The sequence below is a fragment of the Plasmodium falciparum genome, assembly GCF_000002765.6.
Source record: "Plasmodium falciparum 3D7 genome assembly, chromosome: 9".
Taxonomy (NCBI): domain Eukaryota; phylum Apicomplexa; class Aconoidasida; order Haemosporida; family Plasmodiidae; genus Plasmodium; species Plasmodium falciparum.
In genome coordinates, this window is record NC_004330.2 from 237,501 (window position 1) to 250,516 (window position 13,016).

The following is a 13,016-nucleotide window of genomic DNA, read 5'->3' on the forward strand; positions in this document are numbered from 1 at the left end:
AATTACACTTTCATGTAATAATACATCCTGATTTTCTTGTACAATACTTTTTAATAATTTAATACTAATATTCGTTTTTAAATTTAATAAATAAGTTATTTTCAATAATATATTAATATTGTTATTACGTAAAACAAAATGATCAAAAGGTAAATCCACATTACTCATACTTAATAATATTAAATTAAATTTGTTTTCTGAATTCTGTACATCTGTGATGTCATGAGATGTATCTAATATACTATTGTGATCATTTCTAAATTTTAAATACTGTAATGTTTTCATTTTTATATTATTTAATAAATGATTTTCAAAAATATTATTATTATGTAAAAAGATACTTAATACTAATAAAATTCTTTGTACATTATTTGAAACACAAGATAAAAATACAATAGTTGTATATATATTACCAACTAATAATAAATAATAAAATAATTTTATATATAATAAGAAATTGTTCTTTAATACCTTATTTATATTTCCTTTTAATTTTTCAGATATTTTCCCATCATTAATTAAAAAATTATTCATAACTTCATCTACTTTAAGTTTAGAACATATATATAAATATTCTTTATTTTCGCTAATAATATAATTTGATATTGTTATAAATAAAACTTCAATTCTTTTATTTATACGTTCTCTTCGACATTTTGTATCATTTATATGTGATACATTTTCTTCATCACAATATAACACATCAGTATCTATTATATCAAAATTATCTATAAATTTACTTCCATATATATTAAAATTCTTTGATAAAAATAAACATAATTCTATCCATATACTTGTTTCAATATTACAATATTGAAAATTAAAGGCATGTCTATTAGTAACACCTAAGTAAATATCATTAGGATTTTTTGAAAAAGTACTTTTACGAAGATTATATATTCCTTTATTTACTTCATCATTTATATCCATACCATTATTAAAATCATTCTCATATCCTTTTACTGTTTTAGGCTTTTGAAGCATATTACTAATCATATCAAAAAAAAATGGTTTTTTTTTTTTATTCGGTTTATCATGATCTCTACTATTATATCCATCATCAGCTTCATCTTCTCCATAATCATCATTACTACTATCATTTATGGTATCATTATAATATATATTACCATCTTTATTACTATTATTTGCATGACGACGATTCTTACGAAGCGAACCATTCATCATTATCTTATCATTATTATAATCATAATTCATATGTCTATTTCGTATTTCTTTGATATAATTCTTATCAGCCAATAAATCGTCATCAGAAACACTATGAAAAATACTTGCACCATGATTAATATAATTATTATTATGATTACTACTACTAGTATTATTATTATTATTATTATTATTATTAATTGTAACATTCTTCTTTCTAATATAAAAAAATATATTCTTCATAGCAATTTTCTTATCACGATTAGTATACATATTTCCTTTTTTACAAAATATATCAGAAAATAATATACATAACAAATCATATGCATATATATTATTTATACATAAATATATAATTGAATGAAAAAAATTTATTATATTTGACATGTGTATTTTCTTCTTAAATATATCACTACAATCAATATCAACTTTCATATTTTCAAAAATATTCATCGTATTCTTTTTATTATAAATTAATAATAATATTCTTATTAATAATATTACAAAATCATATAAATAATTATCAATATTCAAATTTTTTATAAATTCTTCAAGTTTTATTATTTGTATTAAACCAACGTAATTACCACATCGAAACATAATATTAACTAAATAAAAAAAAAAATGAATAGTACTATTCTCTTTATCCATCTCATTCTTATAAAAATTATTATAACAATATGAAAATATAGCATTCGATTTAGAATCAAAAAAATATTCATCTATTTGATTTAAATCTTTTGAAACATAATTGCTTATCTCGATTTTATAAAATTTATCATGTAAATGTTGAAGGGTACCAAATAAATAATTCAATAAAATATTTTCATATCTAAATTGGGGAACTCTTACCATCTTTCTTGTATTTATATTATTTTCAACATTATCATCATAACTTTGATCATTGTTATAATCACTCTGATCATTATCATCAACACTTTTATCATTATCATCAACACTTTCATCATTATCACCAACACTTTCATCATTATCATTATCATTAACATTTTCATCATTGTCATCATTTTCATAACTATCCTCATTAACTTCACTTTTATATTTAGCAACCCTTTTTTTTTTTTTTCCTCTTGTTGGTTTTTTTTTTTTTTTTTCATCAACTCTTTTTTTTTTTATTTCTAACCCTGCACCTTTTCCCTCATTACCATTTTTCAAATTTTCTGTTTTCGTATTCTTTCTGATATTTTCCTTTGTTATGGACAAATTCATATTCAATAAACTATTCAATATATCTTTTAATAACTGTTTATACATAGAATCGATATCTAAAGAACTATTATATTCATCTCTATGCAATGAACTATTTCGATATTTATTTAATTGTGACTTAAATATATCATTATTCGAATTAATATAATAATGATCATTAACTTCTATAAAATTATCTAATAATATTTTTTTATCAGATCCTCCTATTAAAACTTTAGAATAATTTAAATTAGTTTCACTTAGTAATAAATAATAGAAACTTTTAAAAGGTATAAAATTCAATTTGGTTGAATTTACATTATATAACCATATTAATATTTGAAATTCATGTTGATCTAAATCTAATACATTACCCTTTATCATCTTTTGATTTTTTTTTTGTTTAAAATTTACTAGATAATCAACAAAATTCTTAAATATATGACTTTTAAAGTTATCCCACATTAATGAATCATGATCATTTAATAAGGTTAATGTACTTTTTTGAATATTATTTATATTATCATTAATTATTAAATTTATATAATTATAAAATAATCCCCCACTTGATCCACCTTCTTCATCTTCTTCTTCCTCCTCTTCATTATCTATATCATCATTATATATCTTGTCAAAAATACTTTCTTTCTTTTTTGTAATAGTTAACTCATCATGTAAACCATGGAAATTATCTGTACTCCTCAAATTACTTTCTTTATCTCTCTTCAATTCATTAACAAGGTTCAGGTTGCTCACAACTCTCGGTTGATCATTTATTAAAATATTAGGTGTACTACTTGTTAAACCTGTTCCTGTTTGCATAGTCAAATTAGTACTACTCGTAGGTAATGTTGAGGTTCCACCTAGTGGACTAATCGTGAGCGCATTTTTATCACCTAATAAAAAGTTCTTTGATGCAGTATCTGTAGTCGTGCTTAATCCGCTTGTTAATGTACTACCTAATAAAGTACTACTGCTAGGGGTAGGAGTAATTGTGCTACCTATGTTACTAGTTACGGTACCACCTAAATTACCAAAAATGTTACTACCTCCACTTTGACCAAAACCAGGAGTAGTTAAATTAGTATTCAAAGTAGATGTCATGGCGCCACCTAAATTTTGGCCTAAGGAAGTACCTACACTAGGACTCAAACTTGTACTTGCCGTACTTAATGTCATACCTGTACCCGTTGAACCAAATATATTCTTATTTGCACTTAAATTACCAAAACTACTACCCCCTGATACATTTCCAAATATATTACTTGTACCGGATGTACCCCCTACACCTGTACCCGTTAATCCAGTCGTTGCAGTTGTAGTACTATTAGGCGTTGTTAATGTACCCATGGGTGTACTTCCAGTAGTCCCAGATAACGTTCCAAACATATTAGTAAATTTATTTTGACTACTTCCAGGTACAGTACTTGATGAAAACATATTAGTACTTGTTAAACCTTGAGATGTTCCTTGTGTTGTTCCAAACATATTTGTACTTCCTGGTTGAGTCATTGTTTGTAATGATCCAAAAACATTACCTGTAGATGGTTTACTTTGATTCAAACCACCAGTAGAACCAAATATATTACTACTAGTTGATGCCGCTGTTGTAGTCGCACTTACGGTTCCCATAGTACCAAAAATGTTACTTGTAGGTTTACTTTGTGCAGAAGATAAACCTCCAAATATATTACTTGTTGTGGATGTTTGATTAGCTCCTGGTAATGCTCCAAAAAGATTACCAGTTTTATTCTGACTAGTTCCAGTCCCACCAAACAAATTACCTGACTGTGCAGTAGTATTGGTTGTTATTCCCGTTGTGCCGCTTGACATTCCTCCAAATAAACTACTTGTAGGTTTGGCTTGATTGGTCGATAAACCTCCAAACATATTACTACTAGTTGTCGAAGTTTGATTTGCTGATGGTAAGGTACCGAAAATACCACCACCAGTTTTATTTTGACCTAATCCTGTAGCACTTCCGAATAAATTTCCAGACTGCTGAGTACTTGTATTTGTAGTAGTACCACTAGATAATCCACCAAATAAACTACTTGTAGGTTTAGCCTGATTGGAAGATAAACCACCAAACATATTACTACTACTTGTAGAAGCTTGATTTGTTGATGATAAGTTACCGAAAATACCACCAACGGTTTTACTTTGACCAATGCCTGATGCACTTCCAAATAAATTACCAGATTGTTGAGTACCAGTATTACTTGTTGCTCCACTCGATAATCCACCAAATAAACTGTTTGTAGGTTTGGCTTGATTAGAAGACAAACCTCCAAACATACTAGTACTACTTGTCGAAGCTTGATTTGTCGATGATAATCCACCAAAAATACCCCCAGTTTTATTTTGACTAGTAGCCCCTGTATTTCCGAAAAGTCCACCACCAGTGCTTTGATTCGTAGAAGTACCTAATCCTCCAAATATGCTATTTGATTTATTTTGACTAGTTGATGATAAATTACCAAATATATTACTTGAATTAGTTTGATTCGATGACATATTACCAAAAATATTATTTGATGGTGTTGTTTGATTACTTGGTTGTAAACCTCCAAATATACTTTTATTACCTAAATTACTTGTTTGATTATTTAAACCTGAGGAGGATCCAAATATATTTTTCATATTTAAATTATTTTGATTATTAGCATTCATAAATAAACTGTTACCACCCATATTTCCTTGAGTATTATTACTAACATTTGTAGAACCAAATATATTTTTTGTATTTAAATTTGATTGGCTATTCATATTATCATAAATACTTTTCCCACCACTTAAACCAGTGGAAGTACCACTACTCCCACCTAAATTAAATATACTCTTATTTACTAATGCATTATTAGGTTGCTGAATTTTTGAACCTCCAAAAAGAGAATTATCTGTATTACCAATATTTGATTGTAAATTACTATTCCCAAATAAACTCTTATTCGTATTATTATTTTGATTAAATGTTCCAAATATGTTATTATTTTGTGATGAATTTTGCATAAACATATTCTTATTTTTTAATAAATTATTTGAATCTTGAAAGTTCCCTTTATTCAAATTCGAATTATTAAAATTTTGGTTGAACATTTTTCTCACTTTATATTATTCATAAATATATATACATATATATATATATATATTTTAAAAATATTATCAGAATTTTAAAATAAATAAATAATTATATATAAAAAAAAGGAACACATATACATTCCATTTTAAAAAAAAAAAAAAAAAAAAAAAAAAAAAATTATATATTCATAAAAATTTAAACTGAATTGGCACATATATATATATATATATATATATATATATATACAAATGTTTCATCCAGTCTTTTGAATTATATATATATATATATATATATTATCGCTATATTTTTTACAAAAAAAAAAAATGAAAAATTGACAAATACATATGACACTATTTAATTATATAAAACAATATATAATTATATATTTTATATTATATATATGTGTATATAAAATAAAGATATCATAAATATTGTAATTAGAAAAATAAATAAATAATTAACTTTTAAACTTTAAAAAAAAATTTATAATAATTATATATATACAAGTAAAAATACTAAATAACACATATTATATATATATTATATTTTATTTCTCTTTTCAATAACATTATCATATTATTATTGTATAGTTCTTCATAATAAATCTTACATATTTTTTTCTCATACAATTCTGAAGAATAAATAATAAATATTATTTTTACAAAAAAAGAAAAAAAAAAGGGAAAAAAACAACAATATATTTGTTATATTATATATATATTATATATATATATATTATATATATATATATTATATATAATAGTTATTTAATAATATAATTACTTTATATATTTTATATATTCATTTATTCTTGTAAAATTTCTCACATTATAAATGAAAAAACTTTAAAACTTTTACTATAAATAAATTCCATTAATTTTCATAATATATTTTTTTCTTCTTCAAAACCTGATATTTTATATATTTTGAAATATATTATAATAAAACAAGCTCATAATATAACAAATATATTATATATATATTTATATAAATAATATATTTCTTTTTTAATAAATATTAATATAGTTTATATATATATATATATATAATTTTTTTCAATACAGTAATATATAAAATATATATAATATTTATTATATATATAATATTATGAAACACGAAAAAAAAAAAAAAAAAAAAAAAAAAACCAAAAAAAAAAAAAATATACTTAATATATATATATATATATATATATAATAAATTTGTGACCTCTTTTTTTAAAAATCCTTTAAGCTTTTATATAAATATATATATACATACATATATATATAAAATAATAATATTATATATATATGTATTTATATATATATGCAAAATCTTATTCATATATTATATATGCTATAATATAATAATATTATAAAAAATATTGTTTTTACGCATAAGCTATAATTATATGAAAGAAAAAAAAAAAAAAAAAAATTTTAATTACTTATTTTGCTGTATTTTTTTATTATTTTAATTCAATAAAAAAAAAAATATATATATATAAACTAATTATTAATATTTATATATCTATTAAAGTTATAAATATATTATATTTTATATTTGTACAAAATAAAAATTAAAAACGTCAATTAAAATTATATTTATTTATAATATAATTTTTATATTTTTTTCGTAACCTTTAAACAGGCATCATAATATAAAGAACACTTAAAAATAAAATCCTAGAAAAGTATTTATTCCATCAAATATTTATGTACCTTTTATAATATTAATAATTTTTAAATACAATAATTATGAAATAAATATAAACGGCAAATATATAGAGGAATAGAAAATATACAACTTTTTAATATATATAAACAGTACATGTATATAACCATAATTTAATAATTTGTCTTCATGCATGAATTTACATATTATTATTATTTAAAAATATTATAAAAATTCTTTCTTCAAGTTAATATATATATATATATATATTTAGATGTTTAAAATTTTTATTAAATTTTTAAAAAAAGGCACAAAAAAATAAAGCATTTGGAAAATAAATATAAAGAATATATATACAATATATATAACACACATATTTATATAAAATTTATATAATAGAATAAAAAAAATCCTTCCCCAAAATATGGACCAAACATTAGTATGAAATTTGCTTTTATTATAACAAAATATATAATATAAATATAAATATATATATATATTTTTTTAACTTGCAATTAAGAAACCAAAAAAAAAAAAAAAAAAAAAAAAAAAAAAAAAAAAAAATTGTTATTTTAAAAGGATATAATGAATTTGTTCATGTATAATTTAAAACGGAGATGTACATATATAAATATATACCTATATATTATAAATTCTACGTTGTGTTAAAATTTATTTTAAAAAATCTCTTCATAGTTTCATAAGTACCCCATGATACTGCTGATGCAGGTATACACAAAGCCATTCTTGCTAAAGAGCCCTTGAAAAATGAGCGCATTCCTTCTCTATAATAAATATTTGATACAATTCTAAAAAAATTAAAACCTTTAGTTTGAAAACATTCGGTTTGAATTCTTGTTTTTATGACATCAAGGGGATTAGTTAATACTGCTGCTATACCGCCACCTATTCCAGCACACACAAAATAAGATGTAATATGATTAAAGGGTTTATTAAAAAAGTCGTTTTTATAATTATCTATCCATATGTTTTTTAAATTCATATTATAATTTTCTTTTTCAAAGGGTGAGGACTCTTGTCTTATTATTTTGTCATGAAAATTTAATGAAAAATTTTTATTAGATGAATTCATTTCTAATCTTTTCATTATTTGATCATATAAAACAGTACTATTGTTATTTTTATTAATAGAAAAAATATCGCATTCTTTGTTCATATCATTTGTCATATTATCTATCCTATTAACATCACTTTCATTAGAATTTATAGTATTGTCAATATTATTTTCTAAATTTTTATGAGTCATTTTATTTATATCATCACGTATTATATTATGAGCATCATTATTATATATACTTTGTCCCTCATAAAAATTCACAATATCATTATTACTACTAACATTTTCTTGTTTTACACTTTGCAATATTTTATCTTCCTTTTCTTGTGAAGTAACATGCTTCTCCAAAGCACCAGAATTGTATATCCTATTTTCTTTATTTATCATTTCTTGATTGCGTAAGAATGTACCATTTTTATCCATATTATAAGTATCATTTTTTATATCCTTACCGATATTATCTTGATTACGTGTTTCATCATGGACCTTATCTATAACCTTATTTTCCATATTTTTCTTATTATTTTGAGTATTTAAACCACATATATATTCAAAATATATTTTCTTCATTTTTTCATTCGTACATATCATAATAATTTGATAAGGGATATTCATCAATAGGGTAATAGGTAAACTTAAATATAAGCTCCTTATGCCATTTTGTTTTAATAATTTAAGTGAATCTTTCGAATTTTTGTTTATACCTAATTGTATTCTTTGTTTTAATGTATCTATTGGTGTAATAATTAAATCATGTACTAAGGTTGCTAGAAAACCTGATACAGCTATACTAAAATAATTCAAATCGTATAATTTAAAATTTGATTTTTCAGATTTTATATCATTTGATACTGTACTAATATTTCTATTATTCATTTTTAATGAAGAATTATTTGAGGTCATTCTTGAAAAATACTTTTTACTATATTCAAAGGTTGAAAAATACAATGCATGGGCAGGTATACAACCTAACACTACAACATTTACACCTTTATACAAATTTGATAAATTATTTCTTATAATACTACTACAATTATTTCGCTTTGTTGATATATTTATGATATTCTTATTTTTTCCTTTATCCTTGTCATCTATAATTCTAGAAAAATAATTATAATATCTAAAATGAATAGTATTATAATAACCAGGAAAAAATATTGGATGCATAATATTTTTATAAATATTATTATATCTTATTGAATTTAGAACATTTCTGTTACTATATGTATTATTATTAGTATTAATATTATTTATTAATACGTTACTATATTTATTTTTTATATAAGGTATACTATATTTGAATGAAGTAAGCTTATTTAAAATCATATGCGTATTTCTTTTCAAATTTTTATTATAATTTCTTAAAAAGGAATATAAATAATTATTTCTCAATATTTGGTTTCTCCTAACATTTGGATTTCTTATATAATCTACATTATTTGTAATTATTTTATTTTTTAATACATTTATAAAATTCGAAAAAATATTCCATTCATTTTTTCTACTTGTACATGGTGCATTATTTTTTAAAAAATTATTTAATATATAATAATATGAATAATTTGTATGTTTAAATAAATTCAAATAATTACTCAATAATATTTTGTGATCTATTTTATGTGCATTATTATTATATAAGCACTTATTAATCAGTTTTATAAAAGTATCCATCTTGGTATTATTATTATTATTATTATTATTATTAATTGGAAGAGAAGGATTTATTAAAATTGTATTCTTAATATTATAACATATATTCATAATACTATAACATATATTTTTTAAATTATTAACAAAATGATGATAATCTAAACAATTCCTTTTTAAAGTATACGAATTTAATGACGTATTTATAATACATCTCCCTTTCATATTACCTATAAAATATTCATTCCTCATGTTTTTCTTCTTTCTTATAATAAATGGTTCATTTTTTATTATGGTATACTTTTTTTCACTCATTAAACATTTTCTAAGGGCTAATAATTGATGCCTATTCTTTTTTGCACTTTGCATTTTTATCAGATTTTTATAATAACCAGCATTTCTTTGATACATACTTTTATATCCATTTTTTAAAATATATTTTGATCGAATCTCCTTATATGGTAAAGTTATATTTTTGTTTCCTTTATTTTTTAAATTGAAAAAAGGAACAGTTGAATACAAATGACGTTTCATATTTTTTGCACATGTATAATTTTTGAAATTTTGTAAATTTCTCATATCTTCTTTAATTTTACTATGACATATTTGATCATCTAATGAATGACAATATTTTTTATGTACATGATTTTTAAATAAATTGATATTATTTTTATTTCTACAAAGCGTTTTCCGCTTCCTACCATAAATATTTGGATGGTAAGTATCATTTTGATAAAATACATTATTATATTTCTCTTTTGATAAATGACAAAATTTATGTATATCCTTTTTCATATTTAATACATTTGTTTTTGTTCTACAACAAAAAGGATCGTTAATACATTTATTTGAAATATAATTATTAAACAAATTTTGTTGCATTTTCTTATTAACTACATATGTAACATTTCTATATTGTTTCGTATGAGAAGGATAAGAAAAAATATTACGACTCTTCTTCTTATTATTATTATTATTATTATTAATAATATTGTTAACATTATTATTATTTGTTGTGTTTATTTTATAATTTGCCATATTTTTTAACGGCTCAGCAATATTATGAATATATCTATTATTTTTTGTATGTAAAGCTGCCATAACATTATAACAGTTGGTTTTATACTTACAAAAATTATTTATAATACACTTATCGCAATTCGTTGATGAGCAAAAATTCCTCTTAAATGTTTGCATGTTTCTATGGTTATTCATATCTTTATAATTTTTATCACAAGTATTTTTATATGAACTATTATTACCGCGATATATATTATTATTATTATTATTGATAGTATTACAATTATCATATATCATATTATATTTCATATGACCATTTGTTTGAAAATATGTTTTTAAAGTATCCAAAGGATACATAAAAACATGTTCCATTAAACCTGCTATACTACCACAAAAAATATGTTGCCATAAGGGCACATCACCTTTATACTCTTCCCATTCTTCCCATATAAAATCAAAGGATTCTATTTCAATATCATCAAACGCATCATTTACTGATAATTCGTTCATGTTGTATATCTCTATATAGCTATATTGTATATATATATATATATATATATTATATATATATATTTATATATTTATTATATATATATATTTATTTAATTAGTTTGATATTAGGTAAAATTCTGATGAATCATTTTTCCCAAATTTTATTTTAATATACATATGTACTTTTCTGTTTAATAACATAAACATGAATTTTTAAAATATATAAATGAACACTAACATAATATATCATATAATTACATATATGTTAATATGTCTCAATATACAAATACAAATTAAAAATGTTAAAATATATACTTATTTGTATAAATATTATAATATAGAATAACTTACTTTTATATTTTACTATATATATATATATATATATATATATTTATTTATTTACTTTCAAAATAATATATAACATAATTAGTATATATTCTAAATAATTCCTTTCTTTCCATTTATTTCCATCATCACGATGTATTCTTATAAATATATGAAAATATTTTTAAAAATAATTACATATCTATCATTCAAATTGGTTACTTATTAAAAACACAAAAAAATAAAAATAAGAAACATATAAAAAAATATAATAAAATAAAATAAAATATATTTTTAATAAATTATGAATAATATACAATTAAAATCCAAAGTGAAAATATACTTAATTTTATATAAATCAAAGGCCTCACATATATTTAAAAAAAAAAAATGAAAAAATAAAAAAAGGAAAAAGAAAAAAGAAAAAAGTAAAAAACATATAATAATATATAATATAATCCATATATTATTTATAAAATACATATTCTTGTATTTTATAGTTAAACAAAAATATATTATAAATATAGAACATATTTTTTATTACATTGTATATCTTCGTCAGTAATATTTATATAATATATATATATTAATAACCTTTAAATGTACTAAATAAAATTATGGACTTTGTTATTTCATTTTAAAAAAATTTATACAAATAAATATATAGTATTTATAATTACCCTTAATTTTATAATATATAAAATATAATGACATAATAATATATAATATATTAATTATTATATAAATATGTAATATATATAATTATATATATTACAAAATAAACCAATATATTTATTATAAATTAAAAAAATATATACCACGTATAGATATTTTAATATCATATAATATATATATAATATTATAATATATATATTTATTATTATAATTTTTTTTTTTTATATATACCAATATTTATATATTATATATAAATGTATATATAATTATAAGTTTCTATAATATTATTATAACATGTATATTAAGAATATAAGAAAAATTAGTATATTATAAATTAAAAATAACATTATAAAAAAATATATAATAATATACGTAGCATATTATAGCATAAAAAATGCATGAAATTAAAAAAGAAATAATATATATATTATATATTGATATCTACAATTGATATTTTTGTTTTATTTAATTATTTAACATTTTATCTTTTTATTAAACAAAATGAAATAGATCCTTCATAATTATTTTGGTAGAAATAATAATATACCTTAAAAATAATTTTTTAGTATATAAATTATAATTTAAATATTAATTACATATAAATTATGTATATATTATTTATATATATATATATATAAAGAAATATGATATGTCAAGTTATATTGTTTAAATATT

At 20.4% G+C, this 13,016-nt stretch overlaps 2 protein-coding genes across 2 annotated transcripts in view; both read right to left on the reverse strand.

Annotated features, from left to right (window-relative positions):
• Positions 1–5,469, reverse strand: part of PF3D7_0905100 (nucleoporin NUP221, putative) — a gene marked incomplete at both ends in the record, with an annotated part of 6,611 nt that extends 1,142 nt beyond the window's left edge. Inside the window, one exon of the mRNA XM_001351889.1 lies at positions 1–5,469. This exon is cut by the window's left edge and continues 516 nt beyond it. Within this exon, the coding sequence (XP_001351925.1) occupies positions 1–5,469 (5,469 nt within the window).
• Positions 5,470–7,760: 2,291 nt separating this feature from the next.
• PF3D7_0905200 (mitochondrial carrier protein, putative) lies at positions 7,761–11,360 on the reverse strand (the record flags this gene model as incomplete). The annotated part of the gene is made up of 1 exon (XM_001351890.1): positions 7,761–11,360. The coding sequence occupies one exon, from the start codon at positions 11,358–11,360 to the stop codon at positions 7,761–7,763; it is 3,600 nt and encodes a 1,199-aa protein (XP_001351926.1).
• Between the last annotated feature and the right edge of the window lie 1,656 nt (positions 11,361–13,016).